This window comes from Oxyura jamaicensis, chromosome 3 (genome assembly GCF_011077185.1).
Source record: "Oxyura jamaicensis isolate SHBP4307 breed ruddy duck chromosome 3, BPBGC_Ojam_1.0, whole genome shotgun sequence".
NCBI classification, from domain to species: domain Eukaryota; kingdom Metazoa; phylum Chordata; class Aves; order Anseriformes; family Anatidae; genus Oxyura; species Oxyura jamaicensis.
The window spans coordinates 96,116,554-96,134,362 of NC_048895.1; the positions used below are offsets into that span (position 1 = coordinate 96,116,554).

At 34.5% G+C, this 17,809-nt stretch overlaps 1 protein-coding gene across 2 annotated transcripts in view; it reads left to right on the forward strand.

Annotated features, from left to right (window-relative positions):
• The window catches only part of CSMD1 (CUB and Sushi multiple domains 1), a 1,151,643-nt gene extending 1,134,007 nt beyond the window's left edge, over positions 1-17,636 (forward strand). For both annotated transcript variants that reach the window (XM_035319885.1, XM_035319886.1), the window contains 5 exons: positions 70-231; positions 1,343-1,455; positions 2,461-2,548; positions 9,117-9,249; positions 14,084-17,636. In XM_035319885.1, coding sequence (XP_035175776.1) covers positions 70-231; positions 1,343-1,455; positions 2,461-2,548; positions 9,117-9,249; positions 14,084-14,243 — 656 coding nt within the window. In that variant the 3' untranslated portion in view covers positions 14,244-17,636. The remainder of the gene's footprint in view (positions 1-69; positions 232-1,342; positions 1,456-2,460; positions 2,549-9,116; positions 9,250-14,083) is intronic.
• Positions 17,637-17,809: the final 173 nt, after the last annotated feature.

A 17,809-nucleotide genomic window follows, 5' to 3' on the forward strand; every position in this document is an offset into this window, starting at 1 on the left:
TTCTCTTCTCTTCTCTTCTCTTCTCTTCTCTTCTCTTCTCTTCTCTTTCTTTTCTTTCTTCCACTTTAGTTCCTTCAGATGTATTTTTTATAAATTCACTGTGGAAAGGGTTTTATGAATATTTAGGGAAAAGACAGCCTGCTACTCTGACTGTTGATTGGTTCAATACTACAAGCAGCAAAGTAAATGCTACATTCACTGAAGCATCCAACATACAACTCAAACTATCAGGTAGGCTCAGAATTCAATGTTATAAAATCTGTCCTTTTTTCTTTCATTTTATTTATTTTTTTTTTCTTGATCAGTTTTGTTCTATTTTCTCTTGAACAGGAAGCAAGAACTCTGTTTTCCCTAAACAGACTTTTTCTGCTTATCTGCTTATTTTCCAAACGGAAAGGTGCTAAATGCTAAATATAACAGTCACTTTAACATGCATTTCAGTCATTTTTATGGAGTTACCCACCTATTTTTCCCGTTTGCATTTCAAATAAGTAATGAGGTTTTTTTTTGTTTGGTTGGTTTTTGTGTGTGTGTGTGTGTGTTTGTTTGTTTTTACTCTCAAAGTGGTGGTTAGCATTGACCTGTTAAACTCACAGGTAATATTGAAATGACATGCAAAATGTATGCAGCATTTTAAGAACTGTAACATTGAAAAGATCCATCATTCAAAATGGTCAATATCTGCTTTAAAACAATATGGTCTTGATAATGGTATGACATACAATACTACATAGTAAATTATGCAAACCTTTTAATCAACACTGTATATTCCTTTCTTCAAATATGACACCGTGATGTTCTTATCTAGCCTCTGATCACAGTTATATTTGACATGAGCATTATAAGCTATTAATACCTTTTAAGGTCAAGAATTCTTAGAGAATTTCTTTATTAGCTACCTTACAGCAAATTTTCTTTCACTTCAGCATTGTTATTTACTGGAGTAATCAGTTGTCAGTAAAATCCATTTTTTTCCAGTTCTAATCGACCATCTTATTTTAGCAGGGATGTAATTCTCTGTGTATTCAGAATTACTGAAATAGTGCATGAAAAGACATATGTTCACGATCATTTATGTACAAAATATAACAGTACAAAAACATGTTTTAATTTTGTTACCAAATAAGGTATGAACAAAGTGCAAAAGATGAATGAAATAAGATCCTGTTATTACAGCAATGTAAACTATTATTTTATCCAAGTTTTAAAATTATGTTATTACAGAATGTTCTTTACAAAATATTTTACTTCTAAAGCAATGTACTTGGCTTTGAAAGGAAATTTGAACAAAATAGTTCAAAAATTGTTTAAAAGGCATATGTTACCTCCTTTATATTAATAGGTGTTTACAAGAAAGAAGAAGCCCACTTGCTATTGAAAATTTTTCAGATTAAAGGACCTAGTGATATTTTTGTAAGCAAGTTTGAAAATGACAACTGGGCGCTAGATGGTTATGTAAGTAACCAGACTACTATAGCTTGCTGAGTTTAAAATTTAAAGTAATTTGTGATTTCCTATATAACTCTAAACATTTGTTTATATTATGAATATTGAATACAGCACACTAAATGTCAGTGTAGAAACCACATTATTTTTCTTTTCCGAATTATGTATATAATCTTCTATTTCCCACACTCCCATTAGAATTTTTAGCTTACTAAGTGAAAAGTGGGGTGAATCAGCATATTATGCTATGTATTTGCCTTGTGTAGTGGGAATTTTACCTACATTTGTTTGTTAAATAGTTAATTGTCAGAAAAATATAAAGTTCAAAAGAACTCTTAATTTATGAAGGGATACATAACAGGAAGTTCTTCACAGAAAGTGAGAATAAGCAATATTGCATTTGAAATAGCAGCTGTTTTCCTTTATTGAGAAATAGTATGGGTTTGACGCATATTCAGTCAATCTCGGGAAAACTATTTACACAATAATTTTTCAGCATAAAGGTCAAATATGTAGTACCTTAACAGACTATTTTGTTTGACTTAGAATTTTCACTTGAAGGATTTTTTATTGTCTCAATATTTATTTATTTATTAAATATTTATTAAATATTGATTCCAAGAGTTGACATTTAATCTTGAAGAAAAAGTTATTTTCCTCTTTGCAGTTTTCTTTTGTGCCTCATGATTCTGTCTATGGGAAATATTTTGAAGACCAACAATTCGGTGAACTTTTACATCTGCACATTTAACAAAATGTATCGATATCAATTAAATAATTTTAAAACCCAGTATTTACATCAGATGTTTTAAAGTCATTCAAACTTGTGTTTGAATCACAAAGTGATGCAAACTTACTGTCGTGAATGTTCTATAAACATAATCACTAACAAAGTGAAAAAAAAAAACAAACTAACAACTTCATATATCTCAATCAGAAAAAAAGGGCTAAATATTCTTATTTGTTTGTATCAAAAATAATTTTTATTTTTTTTTCTTCTTCAACCTACTCTAGGTGTCATCAGGGCTTGAAAGAGGTGTATTCACCTATCAAGGTGACATACATGGAAAAGACTTTGGAAAATTTATGCTCCAAAGACAAGGTAAATGCATTCATAGAGCTTTAGAATATATAATATCTTGCAGTTTTGCAAGAGGCAATTCAACAAATGACTCCCATCAGCTTTCTAGCTGAAGTAAGCATGTTTATTTCATGCCATTCCTATTATAAAATATACAGTGAAATATATATATTTGAAATCTGCAGTTCAAATACTAAGTTCACTCTGCTTAATATGTTATTATCTCATCTTCTGTAGCGTAGCTACCTAATGAAATGAATACAGAACGTTCATAAAGAGACATTGCAACTGATTCCTTTTCTGTGAACACTTTAATTTAAAAAAAAAAAAAAAAAAAAAAAAGCATGTCACACTGTACTGGGTCTGGCTGGGATGTTGAAACCACCACAGACGAAACCACCATACACACAATGCACAGTTTTTTTCTGCTCAAATGCATAAATTGCAATCAGAATAGAAATTAAAAGAGAAGAATCGACACTGATTTTAACATTCACCAGGAAACTGCTTATTTCAGGTGGGGGTTCTTTTCAGAATATGTACATGTTTAGACAGAATTCCACATCACTGTCAAAAATATGAAATGAGTGACTGAAGTATATATTGAGACAGTACTCCAGCAGCTGCTGATAAACTAGTTATTTTACTTATAATTTTCTCATAAATACTACTGAAGTATTTACTCATGAAATATTTGCTTATTAAATAGTTTTGAAAAATACCAGCCATGAACATTTGCGTTTCCTGATCCTGGAACACAATATATACAGCACAGTATATACACAGCAAAGTACTGGGCTTGCATGGAGAAGCAGCCTAGCTAGTATGTCAACAGCAGAGTGTATCTATATTTTATAAATTGCCTCAGTTCCATTAACTTCATTGGTACTGTATCCAATGCCTCTTACAGTTCTGCCAAAACTCCCTTGTATTTCTTCACTCTATTAACTGCTGTAATACCAGTTACCCTAAGGATTTGTTCATGTTGGCCACCTCTCAAAGTGCTATATATATGTTTAATCACAAGGGGAAAATATCTTACTCTTCAGTTTCTCAGCCTAAGAACTGCCAGGTTTTGAAGCTGAATATTATTTCAGTCTTCAGAGAAAACTCTTATGTGGGACATGTCTGCCTGTGCTTTTGTATAATCCTTATCATCATAATAATATCTAAGCTGCTTTTTCTTTCTGATTTTAACAAGCACGCTGTAAAAATAGAGCACCAAGATTTGCTCAAGCATAGCTCTTATTTAATAGCCTTTGATATTCTGTGATTGATTTTTATTTCTATCGCAAAACAGTGGGGATATGTTTTTTTTTGGTTTTGTCTTGTTTTGTTTTGTTTTATTTGACCCTGGCCAGAAAAGATATCACTACTTCTCCAGCTGCCTAGGAAAAGTTTGGAGCCATTTGTTTTAGCATTGATAACACATGGGGATAAAGGAAGAACAAGCAGAGTGACAATTTGACAGTTACAGTATTCTCTGATAGCTGTATTCGGTGATAGTAGAAAATGTATCACTGTTGAGATTTGTAATATGAGAGCTCAGTTTGTATTTTCCAAAGGCTAGTAAGGAGCTGTAATGTCATTGTTACATGTATTCCTATGCTGGGGCTTCTTGTCCTCTTTGATATCTCAGAAGTGAGATTTCTGTAATTGCAGATACTATCCTTTAAAGGATAATGGATTTCTTTATGTGATCATTAAAAAGGCACTGATTGTCTATAGGTTCTACACTGAAAAAACAGTAGCTAAAACAAAACAGCAAATTTCAGGTCAGTAAAGGTCGTAACATTTGTCCATCAGCTCTCAAATTCAATTATAACTTTTTTATTTTCTCTCTCCATTTTTTTTTTTTTTTAATTTATTATGTTCATGAATATTCTGCTGAGGTAATGATCTCATCTGTCATCCAGCGGAAGACGTATAATATTTCCATTTCTTCCGGAAGTTAAGCTATTTGCTGCCTTTACACTAAGCCGGAAGTATGCATAAACTATGCATGCACTGTTGCATAAATAATGTAATATGAAATTTGTCACTTGCAAGCGTACTTAAAATAACAACTTTTTCCAAGAAATACTTGATTGAATGTGAAAGTCCAATGTGTTTGATGAAGGTTTCCTTATCACACAATACTAGAGGAAGACTAGGCTTAGTGGATACACTCAGTCTTGGAACTTTATGACATGAAAATTGAAAAAACTTTAGTTTCTAAGTACTGTTTATCCTCTTTCAGAAGCAATTCTGTTTGCTTGTAGCTTTAGAGAATAACCCAAAAGGCAAAGATATTTCTGTTATCAGTTACCAACAGAACTAGAACTATTATCTGAGCCTGCTTAAAATGCCTAAGTTCCAACATGAAATGATTTAACCTGCTTTGCCAAATAAAACATCGCTATTGTGGGCTTTTTATTTGATTTGTTATGTTTTAATATCCTGGCCTATAAAGACTGCAAGTCTGATGCTAGTTTCTTTCTGTAATTGCCAAGTGCCTGTGCCTCACCTCTAGAGTTCTATAAGTTTGGTGTTCTAAAATCTTGGCCTTGTTCATTCCAATTAGGATTGTCATAGAATCTTATAATTTTGAAGGTTGTAAAAGACCTTCAGGATCATCAATTCCAACCATCAACCTGAACTACTGAGTCTCATCACATATTCCTTAGTGCCACATCCACACATCTCTTAAATACTTCCAGGAATAGGGACTCCACCTCTGCTCTGGTCAGCCTGATCACCCTTCTCCAGAAATAAATTCTTAATAATATCCAGTGTAAACCTCCTCTGGCACAACTTGAAACCATTGCCTCATGGCCTATCAATTGTCACATGAGAAAAGAGAACACCCTTCTGACTGCAACCTCCTTTCAGGTACTGTTAGAGAGCAATGAAGTCTTCCCTTAGCCTCCTCTTCTCCAGACTAAACAACCCCGGTGCTCTTCATAAGTCTTGTCTTCTAGTCCCTTCACCAGCTTTGTTGCTCTTCTCTGCACATACTCAAGCAACTCAATATCTTTCTTGTAATGAGGGCCCCCGAACTGAATACAGCATTCAATGTGTGGTCTTACCAGTGCCACATAGAAAGGGACAATTTCTTCCCTAGTCCTGATGGCCACACTATTTTTGATGCAGGCCAGGATGCTCTTGGCCCTCTTGGCCACCTGCGCACACTGCTGGCTCATATTCAACCAGCTATCAACTAGTACCCACAGGTCTTTTTCCGCCAGGCAGCTTTCCAGCCACTCTTCACCAAGCCCATAAAGCTGCATGGGGTTGTTGTGACCCATGTGCAGGACCCAGCACATAGCCATGTAGAATGTCATGGGACTGGATGTGGACCATAGGTCCAGCCTATGCAGATCCCTCTGCAAAGCTTTCCTACTCTCAAGCAGATCAACAGCCCCACCTAACTTGGTATTGTCTGCATTGCTGAGGGAGCAAGCAATCCCTCAATCCATGTCATTTCAAAGTTTCTTCAAAGTATTTTTAGCTTGTTTAGATTGAACTAACAAATATTGACAAGTAACGTGTAATTAATTTATCTGTAATATATTAGATCAATGGGTGTGAAGTACTTGTTCATTTCTTTAAAATGATCTATGATCACTGAACATCATTAGAGAAGATGTGGATTTGAAATTTCACTCTATAAAGGTGTTACCCTTCCTTTCCATATCACTTTGCACAACTTTCAAAATTCACAATGAGGCTCTATATCTAAACAGGATACTCAGAACTTGAGAATACATAACAATTATACATTAATAAATGCACAAATAATTAGCTAAAACTAATTAACTATGACACTATATATTAATATGCTCCTCACACCCAACAAAGTACCAAAAGAGTCTTTGCTGTTCAACAGTTAGCTAGGTCTATTCTCTGTTTCTCCTTGGAACAAGTTTACCCTCAAGGACAGTGAGTTGCTTTCCATGTCAGAGTTTTTTCTCTTTAATCCTTGAGCTGCTAGCCATCTTTGTCTCAGATATAGAGAGCCCTTCTAATTGTAATTCTACTTTTTTTTTTTTTTTTTAATCTTGCATGGCTTTAGCTGTCACACTCTCACACTTCAAGAGCTGTTTTCATAGTTAGTGAGCCATGTTGTATTGATCATGGCCATGTTGTACTGATGCCAGACAGTAGAAACCTGTAGATGAGGGTTACAGGGACAATGCATTTGAAAGCTCTAAATAATGATGAGTAAAGGACCGTAACAAGTATTTTCTTACAAAAATATTTTTTCTAGTACACATAAATGAGAATATTCAGTAACTTGCACAGTAAGGACTTCATTGTATGTTATCAGAATAAGAACTTTACCTGCTGCTGTTTTTAGGAGGCTAAAGAAACTCCTGTCGTTTTGTGAAACGATTGGAAGACCACTTATAATCTTACATAATATCCCTTGATTGAATAATGTTTCCCAGTGACAAAGTATGTCTTCTTTATAATGAAAAGAAAACCAAACTATCTTTTGCATTAATTTTCTTTTGGCTGTAAGCAAAGCAATATATGTTTCTACTTTATGCTGTGGTAGTAATCAGTACCTAAATTAGAGCGTTACAATAGGCCTTCCCATTTCTTGTCACAATAACACTGTCAGAAGAAATACAAAGTTCACATCAGGATGTGTTTAATCACAAATAACTCTGAAAATCATTGTAATAAGTATATGAGACCAAGTATTGTACATGAATAAAATTTAAATTCTCCAGAATTGGAGCAAAGTTTCCGTAATGAAAAGCACACCACATGCACAGCACAAACCTGATCAACACTTCACCAACGCCAATTAAAGGTTGCAAACTTTGTTTAAGTTTTCAGGATTGGTTATCCTAAGTGCAGTACTTCAAAAACTGTGGAGATATAGAATATTCAGTTACTTCAAATATAAATTTAAGTTACTGAGTATCATCTGTGTGTCAGTTATCAAACATATTTCCTAAATTATCTAAATGACTCTAGTTTTAAATGTTCAATTAAAAAAAAATGTATTTACATTTTTAAACAATCCCATAGTCTGTTCATACAGACTATGTACATACATACAATTGCTTATAATGAATTTCAAACTCTTTTCTTTTAGCTGAATTCTGATTAGATAATATAATTTTTTGCAGCTACTCATACATTAAAGTATGACTACTACATGCAACATGACAATAGCTTGGGGAACATAACAGAAAATGAAGGCAGTGAAAAATATTGCAGTATTTTGTCATGTTTAATGATCAAAACTAATGATTCTGAAATTCCTAGGGAGGATGTTTTAATTTCAAAGGGAACTTGATGACTTCTAGATTTAATAAATTTTGTAAATTGAATTGTGAAAAATGTATTAGAATATTAGTAGCTGAAGTATCTAAGTTTTAAAAATACCTTATGGAACAAAACCTTAGCTCATTCTTCTTTCCCACTGAGCTTGAACCACAGAAAATTATAGGAGAATTGCTTGTTTCTTTCTCATGTTTTCATCTTACTCAGCACAGTGGCTGTGTATCTGCTATGTGACTGATCTGGGCCAGAGTCCTAAAAAGACTGATGCTGCCATCAATGAGGGAATCATGGTGTTTGAGACAGTGCGTACTGTTGGGTAGGAGCATTTCTGGGCAGTAAGCACCGGTGTTTCCTATTCTATTCTACTAGCATCACCAACAATATCACAGAAATGCAAATCCAGATATCTGTCCCAGCCTTATTTTTACTGTAATTTACCTCGGCTCTGGTCTCTTTGAATAAATCTCAATATGGCTTAAAGTTATTCCATTAAAGAGCTGTAAGTTTGGTATAGTGAGATGCAGTTGACTCTGCTTTCATTGTAAAATTACTATTCAACCTTCACAACTGTAATTGTCTGTTGGGGACCTATTTAACAAATCTGACGGTGTCTCTCTATCCTGATGGAAAAGTGGGTTCCACAAAATGCCTTTCAGTCCTGGTTATCTGCTTGTCCACAACAGGATCCAGAGAGGCCATGCCACAGGTGACTGCCTTTGCATTCTCTGCACATGAATTTTATTCCAGTGCAAAATCAGCTGCTGGAGGCTCTAAACCCTTAAAGGAAATTGTGAAGCAGCAAGGACATGCACACAGGTTCACAGGCATAAAAGTTCTATTGAACCTAGCAGAAAACACCGTGTTACTTCAGTTCTTCCTGCCTTTTCCATGTTTGGTATAATCACTCATTGCTTGTCATTTCTAAGCTGAATATCAAAGATGCAGCTATAGAATAATTTTTACAGTATTAATCTTTTATAGTAGAACGTGTAGGGCTTAATTTTATTCAGCTAGTGACTCTTGATAGATATATTTTATAATTATGATATTGAACTGAAACAATTATTATTTTACCTACTGCATACTGTTTTCAAAGCATTTTGATGGTTTTAATGATACATTATTAAGCGGTATTAACAAGATCTGTACTATGATACTGCATGCTGTTTACTTAATGTTTTTAAATAAAATTATTTTATCAAGACATTCTCTTTCATTCAAAAGATGTAGACAAAAATAGAATAAAAAAGATAACTGTGAGATAGATAGCCTGGAATTTTTATTTCTGCCCATTTTTGTTTCATTTCAGGTCCCTTAAGTGCAGACACAGACCTTTCAAATCACTACTATGGTACAAACAGCAGTTCTGTCGCAGCTGCCATCCTGGTCCCATTCTTTGCTCTAATATTATCAGGGTTTGCATTTTACCTCTACAAACACAGGTATTGTAAATCTGATTTATTTTCTATCTTAACACACTATATTTCTTTTTTTTTTTTTAATTTTGATAAGCATAAGTGAATAAAGAACACAATATTAAGGTTTCAAGAGTATCTTTGCTCTAGAAAGACAAACATTTTAAAGCATTCCTACAAAGGGGTTCGGTGCAGAGCAGTTATTAATGGTGAAAATTAATGGTGAAAATGGTGACGTATTAGAAAAATAAGTCATCGTGTTAAGGAACAAAGACCTATAAACCTTCTTGGTTCATTAGGCTATCTGATTGAAATCCCAGGTCACATGTTATACTCTTTCATTTTAACGCTTTATTAAATTGAATATATGCTACTTCTTTCAACATGTGTATGAGTAATTAATTATACAAGCTGAAAAATCCATAACATCCCTGAGGGAACAGCCCAAAATGAGACTACTTAGAATACGTGCTGAATAAGCTAGTGGATAGTACTAGAACTGGCATCGCTTCACCTTGTAAGAAACTTTTACATGAGAGTAGATAATATAATAAATCCAATAATTTTGTCTGAAATTTCATTTAAAATATGATATCTATGTATTTCTTGAATATTTGTCCATTATGAATATTACTTGTTTAGAGCTTTCTGAGACAATTCGTATATTTCCTGTTGAGTTACAATATTCACTGCTCTATGTTATTTGCAGTTTGTAAAATGGTGTTAAACAGAAATGCTGATTTTAGTAACACACTCTTAAATCTTTGTTCTATAATCATCATAGCAGGAGTATTTTGTGATTGTAAGCAATCATATAGACAAAGTAAAGTCCACCACTGGCCTGTTATAGACTTGACTGTCAACCAACCTCAACATTAGACGATTTGTGAAGAAAAAATTGCAGCGAGGCTTGAATTTGTGAGCTCCATTTAATATGATGCATGTCAGGAAATGAAATACAGTCTTTGGTTGAGAAAACTGCTCAGGAAAAGCTATGAATTGTGCTACTGAACAAGTTATTGGAAGATACTTTTCTGGTGCCTACAGATCTGCATGCTCAGATAGCTCCTACTTTGAAATGGGGGAAGCTTATGTAGCAGCATGAAAAAACAGGCTTTCAGATAGGGTGAAGAGATGGAACCTAAAGGGAACATTGCTGTCACATTTCTCTTAGAAAGAGGAGATAAACTCTAAATGAAATGTAATAGGACTGTACTGTGACCAACAGGTACATTTTGTTCTATGAAGTTCTATGAAGTTTGTTAATCTAATGTGAGTAGTAGAGGTTTCTTTTCTATTTGGTAGGAATATATATATCTATTTAAGAGAGCTAAAATTTGGTCTTCAATAGAGCAGATGTAATCTCAATGTTTATGGTACTGTTGGTGCAGTACTGCAGTTCTGCCTACCTTTATCTAATTTAAATGCATTAGATTCTTTAAAAAGGAGATGTTGCTTATTAACTTGGTGTTTCAAATAATATTCTTATTTTTCTGTGCTTTCAAACTATTCTTCCATTAAACTATAGTTTATAGAGAGGTTATCAGAAGATATTTAAGACATCTCCAAGAAATTAACAAGTTCATTCATTATTTAAAGTAGCCCTAGGTCACCTTTACCCTCTCTGAAAAAGAAGATGTTCCAGAGGAAAGAGCACAGAATATGTGACTTTTGAAGCCATTTTCTTGAAGGTACCTTAGGAATAACAACATTAAATTTTCACAATGATGCAGTAGTAGTTATGCCACTGGAGGCTCTCTATATAGAATCATAGAATCATAGAATCATAGAATATCCTGAGTTGGAAGGGACCCTTAAGGATCATCAAGTCCAACTCTTGACACCGCACAGGTCTACCCAAAAGTTCAGACCATGTGACTAAGTGCACAGTCCAATCTCTTCTTAAATTCAGACAGGCTCGGTGCAGTGACCACTTCCCTGGGGAGCCTGTTCCAGTGTGCAACCACCCTCTCTGTGAAGAACCCCCTCCTGACGTCCAGCCTAAATTTCCCCTGCCTCAGCTTAACCCCGTTCCCGCGGGTCCTGTCACTAGTGTTAATGGAGAAAAGGTCACCTGCCTCTTGACAACCCCTTACGAGGAAGTTGTAGACTGCGATGAGGTCTCCCCTCAGCCTCCTCTTCTCCAGGCTGAACAGGCCCAGTGACCTCAGCCGTTCCTCGTACGTCTTCCCCTCCAGGCCTTTCACCATCTTCGTAGCCCTCCTCTGGACACTCTCCAACAGTTTCATGTCCTTTTTATACTGTGGTGCCCAGACCTGCACACAGTACTCGAGGTGAGGCCGCACCAGCGCAGAGTAGAGCGGGACAATCACCTCCCTTGACCTATTAGCGATGCCGTTCTTGATGCACCCCAGGATACGATTGGCCCTCCTGGCTGCCAGGGCACACTGCTGGCTCATATTCAACTTGCTGTCTACCACGACCCCCAGATCCCTCTCTTCTAGGCTGCTCTCCAGCGTCTCATCGCCCAGTCTGTACATGCAGCCAGGGTTTCCCCGTCCCAGGTGCAGGACCCGGCACTTGCTCTTATTGAACTTCATGCGGTTGGTGATCGCCCAGCTCTCCAACCTGTCCAGATCCCTCTGCAAGGCCTTTACGCCCTCATTTGAGTCCACAACTCCTCCAAGTTTGGTGTCATCAGCAAACTTGCTCAAAATACCCTCTATTCCTACATCCAGATCATTTATAAAAATATTGAAAAGTACCGGAATATCAGTGAATTTGAAGGTAGTCTTATGGAAAAAAATACCTTTTTTTTTTTTTTTTTAACAGATACTTCTGTTGTACCAGATTAATAACATATAATTAGAGCCAGCGATGCTAAAGCTTTTATTCATAGTATCAGTACCTTCTATCTGGCAGACAGGGAGTGTATCAGAAAAGAAAATGGCATCTCAATCTTTCTAAATAAAATCAAAATATAATTAATTATTTACACTTAGATGTTAAGGTTTCTAAACATGTTTTGTCACTTCTTAAATAAAAAACATTCAGAAAAAAAAAGTTTAATTGCACACATAATAATTATTTGTAAGTTGTCAATTTCTGTTACTGACATCTTTCCAGTGACTGTTTTTCCTATCTGCTATTCAACACAGAATCATTTCATAAAAGAGTTTGATTTTCAGCAACCTGCTTTTGATTTTTTACCATGAAATTCTTTGCGATTTTTTTTAACATTTTTTAAGCACAAAGCATCTATATCTTGCTCTCCTTCACGGACTTTCTGTCCCTATTTCAATGCCTGAGGGAAAGTATAAAATTCCATACTGGACCTCCTTTATTTATTTCTTTAAATACTTTTAGGTGCTGAGAGACTTAAAATAGCAAAATACAGTATATTATTCATTTTATTGTATAATTTTACTGAATATATCAGGAAGTCAGCATAATTCTGTTTTATTTTTCATTTAATTATTGGCTTAATATATTCTAACAGAACTTTGCATAAAAATGTGAACATCCCTGAAGTTTTGATATGTTCTACATGGTGTTAAAGTAATATCCAGAATACAAGAGTGGTTCCTGAAAGATAATTCATTGTATCCTTTGATCTACAAGTGTCAAAATTTCTGTAAATATTAGCTAGGATTTGGTCAATCTGATTGCATATGCCTGGACATATAAAATCTCTGTCAAGGTGTCTAGTACTGTTTATTGCAGGAAGTATTTATGGAGGTATACAGGCATGCTATGGCAGATTTATCTGGAATAACTGAAATTACTGACCCTTATCTGAAGATTTCTACCACTAGCAGTGTACCATTTTCTAGAAACTCACAGTGCAGACCTGCCTAATTGAGGCTATGCTGGCTGACTTTGCACTGACTCAGATTTAGTACCGTCCGGGAGACCTGTAACAGCATTTCAATGGTGCAACACTAACTTCCTGTTCTGGAATGGTAATAAACTGCTGATAATAGCAAATTACTAAACTACTCCTTCTATCTCTGCTAGAAAACATCTAAGTCAGTAAAGGCTGTGAATGTTTATCTAATTTAAATCCCACAATGCAATTGGAAGAATTGAATTAGAAGCTTCTCACTCATGTTTCTATGTACACCTAGTCATCTGCTCTATGCAAGTTTTTCAAATTGACAGTTTGTATTGATTTATATCAATACAATAATAATATTTATATATTCTTGGTTATACTGTAAAAATTAGTGTGAATAAAATCAATTAGAATGCACTTGACTGTGATATAATTAAATTTATCAATTAACGATGCCATTGCACTTTTTAAATTAAAACCAATACTTTAGAAAGACCATTATGTATATTTGTAATTTGGTAAGCTCTTAATTTAGTGAAGCTGGAATAAGTGTTTCCACTCAATGGAATAATTCTTTTATGGCTAGAGTATTGCAATCTAAAAATGAAAATGTAATCAGAAAATATCATAGTTGTTACAACTGACATAACATGTTATAAATACTATTAGTTCCCAAAGTACTTTGTTTGCACTTTTGCTGTACATTGCTTTAGTTTTGGCTGCCAACTTTGGCACTAACCACAGGCTATGAAGTTGTCATTAATTTGACAGATTTTACATGGGGAATACATATACTTCTATTATGCCTATATTGTCTCCGTGCTTTGTAGTATTGATTTGCCAATTAAGAATTTGTTTTCTTCTCTTCATGTTGTAAAAGCGACTTTCAGATAGATTTCTCTTACTTTTTAAGTCCCTGCAACATCCTTTATGGATCTTCTTTCATCTATGTTGGACAGTTTTGCAGCTTGTGTAGACAGGAAACTTTGAACATAAAACTTGTGATATTTGTAGAATTTTTATTTGTAATGTTTACTAATGACCATTTACTGCCTTTTTTTCCAGAACAAGACCAAAAGTACAGTACAATGGGTACGCTGGACATGAAAACAGCAATGGACAGGCTTCATTTGAAAATCCTATGTATGACACAAACTTAAAACCCACAGAGGCAAAGGCTGTGAGGTTTGATACGACTCTGAACACAGTTTGTACAGTGGTATAGCCTTCAGTGCCCAATATGACTGATTCATAGCCATACCTCTGATGGACAAGCAGTAATTCCTTTGGTGCCATATACCAGTTTCCCTTCTTCTCTTGGCTTTGCTGCTGTAATCTTTAACATCTTCTGTCAGCCTACATGCAGCTAAATTTTCTGGTAAAAATGTGTCAGTCTTCTGGGGATCAGAAAAAGAATATTTTTTCATCTGAAGTTGGATTAAAATGCCTGGCTGCATCTGCTTCAAATCAAGGCACACTTTAAGGAAGACTGCCAAGACATGCCAATTAGTCATATTTAATGCCTCAGACTTTCATATTTGTATGTGGCTGGATGCCTTTCAATTCATTCTTCTGGGCACTTGAGTACTCTGACAAATGAAAGCACCACAGATTATCCCCAAATACAGGAATATTCTGAAGAAATAAAGCTCTCTTGAAGGAGAAGACAACCTTCCTCGAGGTTGCATACACCTGCAAATGCTTTACCATTGAAATCTTGCTAAAAGTAAAGAAACTTACAGTGTATCTCATACATAGGGCGGTTTGCCAATTTCCCAATCAGCTGTTATATTGCAAAATGTTAATGCACAATTTTTTTTGCACTAGAGTGTTCTGGATGACTGAGTAAGATACTGGTAAAAATATACAGGGTTTCTACACACTTCCATTGTATATAGACATTCACTCACTCTTTGCCAAGCAAAGCATTCCACAATAAATTTACCTGGAATATTAAATTATGAGCCCTATACTTAGCACCAGTTAAAATCTTGTGCAAGAGAGGACAATATATCTTTTGTCAAATTTTGACTAAATTTCTTTCTAAACATGATTAGAAGTCAATGGAGACTTTCAGCCAGAACAAGAGCCCATTTCTAAGAAATTTTCATTGCCAGATTGTTTTTCTCTGAAATCAGTCATCAATCACTATTGTCAGTATCATTCTATTTAACAGCAGGGGGGTTAGCAGCTATTGCTGCTTGCCATGTACAAATGTGAATAGTAATTTATTTTAGATAGCTCATAAAGCCTGTGAGCCTGTGCTCATAATACAGTCTTCCCTTTTGCATTTTTTTCAAATTGTTTTCCTGTAATATGACATCATTTTTTGATGTTACATGACACTAAAACACATTACAGTAGCATATGTAAACCCAGTGCAAATTGTCTATAACAAGTTGTCATTCAGTTTCTACTCTGAACAAAGAGAAATATTAAACTATCTTTACTTTTTTTTTTTTTTCAGTTTTTTTAAACACACTGCTTATTGCTTTTTTACTTACACAGTTTGAAAGTTTGACATTTGTAAATATGAATGGTCGAGTAAATCATTAACAAAGCAAAACAAAAATATGCCAATGGGTAGATTATGTTTTAAAATTAAGAAATTACAGGAAATGGTGAAGTAAAAATTGATTTTATTCATACACCTTGAGCTCAGAAACAAGGAAAGTTTGCTTTGCCTTTCTATAAAATTCAGGTTTGAGTTTCTTCTTCTCAAGTTTTCTCAAAATCAAACTGAATGTCCATTTGCTATACAAAACTGGAGAAAAAGATCTCTGAACTCTGTATGTGTGTGGGTCTGGCTGTTACACACTAACCAAAAAGGAGATGTAAGTCCAATAACAGATTTTTCAGTTAATGGTGCAGAACAGAAAGAAAATTTCAGAGGTAATCCTTGGTCAGCTTAACAACTAACATCTGTTAGATGAAAAATACCAGCAATATAATTCTGTATTGCAGGGCCTCCAGCCGTTATATTCTTCATATGAGCAAGAAAATTTTCTGAAGAAAATTTAATAAATAATCCTTTTCAGTCAGTTTCTTGTTCATTTTTTAGTAGTTTTTGGCTTTTTTTTTGTTTGTTTCTGAGTTTTTTTGTGTAGTAAATTTCATTTATCTGTAACTTCTCAGAGTCCTTCACATTTCCTGAGAAAGAAAGTCATCATAACAAAGTTGTTGTCCTGATCCCCCTCTATGTAAAGGAAGTTGCTCTGCAAATGAAGAGCTTCCTTAAAAACAGTGAGCCAGGGAGGGAAGCTGTTGTGTGATTAAAATTTTTGAGAGGTGTTCAAAATTATCATAACTGTTTTGGAAGTCCTTCTGCAGTGAAAATAGCAGAAAAAAAAAAAAAAAATGGTAACAAGCGCAGGATTCTAGCTAAGTAGTTACTATTGATGGTTTCTGTGTAGTGACCCATCTAACTATGACTACTGAGATATGCTTTGGAGGAAAGTTTGCAGAAACAGAATTGTTAAATTATTTGATGTGTTTTCTTAAACAGTCCAGATTCTGTGCATTCTTTATCCATTGGTTCATTTTGAGGAGGTTATGTGAGGATTGTTTTTCATGGATGAGTGTTCTTTGAAACGAGACACTCAGAATTGGAGCACACTGACAAATTATCCTGAGATGTTTGTTTGGAGCGTTGCATAAACAGAAGTTTCATACTTGAACCTAAGGAAAGGAAAGATGTCAGAGTTCTATCAGATCAAACCACATCCCTCAAATACCTCTTCTTCTCCATATGTTTGAGTCTTCTGTTCAGGCTGGATATCTTTCTCCTGAAGTTATTTTACCGAGGGCTGTGTATGGTGCTTCATCAGAATAAGACTTAAAACATTGTACAGTGGCCAGGTAATGGCAGCCAGGAAAACTGCTTTCTGAGATATATGCAGAAGACTTGTCCCCCAGTGTTGACCATATCATTATTATGGGCTAATAAGACATGCTATATATTTTTTTTAAAAACAGGTTATGTGCTTCAAAGCTGTTAAAAACTGCTGCTTGTATCACACATCTTGCCTTTCTCCAGGCTAGCTGCAATAATTTTTTTTCTTGTGTAAAATATTTTGTAAACAAATAAAAGCTGTTATTAAAAAAAAAAATGAAAAAAAAAGAAAGAACAGGTGGGAGGGTGAGGGTGGGGGGACCGGGGAAGAACGCCGACATTATGATCAAGTCAATCTAATTTTCATTCCCAGTATTTCATTCTGCCATTTCACTACATGCTGCTGTGACATGAAGTAGGTGCAAAAGACCTTTTTGTACAGAGATATATTTTTTATGAAGAATTTGTAAAATTATTAAATATGCTGTACTTTTTTGATTAATGTAGGTAAATTGTTAAAAATAAATGTTTTTACAATACAAAAATAAATGTAATTTTCCCAATAATGTAAAATTTACCATCTTTAGCTGATTTTCAGTTCTGATCCTATTACACATGTATTAATATTAAAGTGACCTGTTAAAAATAAACAGTATTCTCTTTGGGAAAAAAAAGAAAAAAAAAGAAAAAAAAAAACTATAAAAGATTGTAATATAGCCTGTGCAATGCCACCTACCCTGAAAGCAAAATCAGAGTTCTAATTAAATATTTAATTTTAGATTTTCAGCTTTTGTGTGACCTGTTCTTATAAATATTTTTCTTCTATTTGATTTTGTACTTTGAAATCTCAGATACTGATTTGTCATTACATTAGTTTGTTTAGCAGAATCTTAGTCTTGTCATTTTAAGTTCCCAAGCAGCATTATGCAACTTGGCCAAAAAAAAAAAAAAAAAAAAAA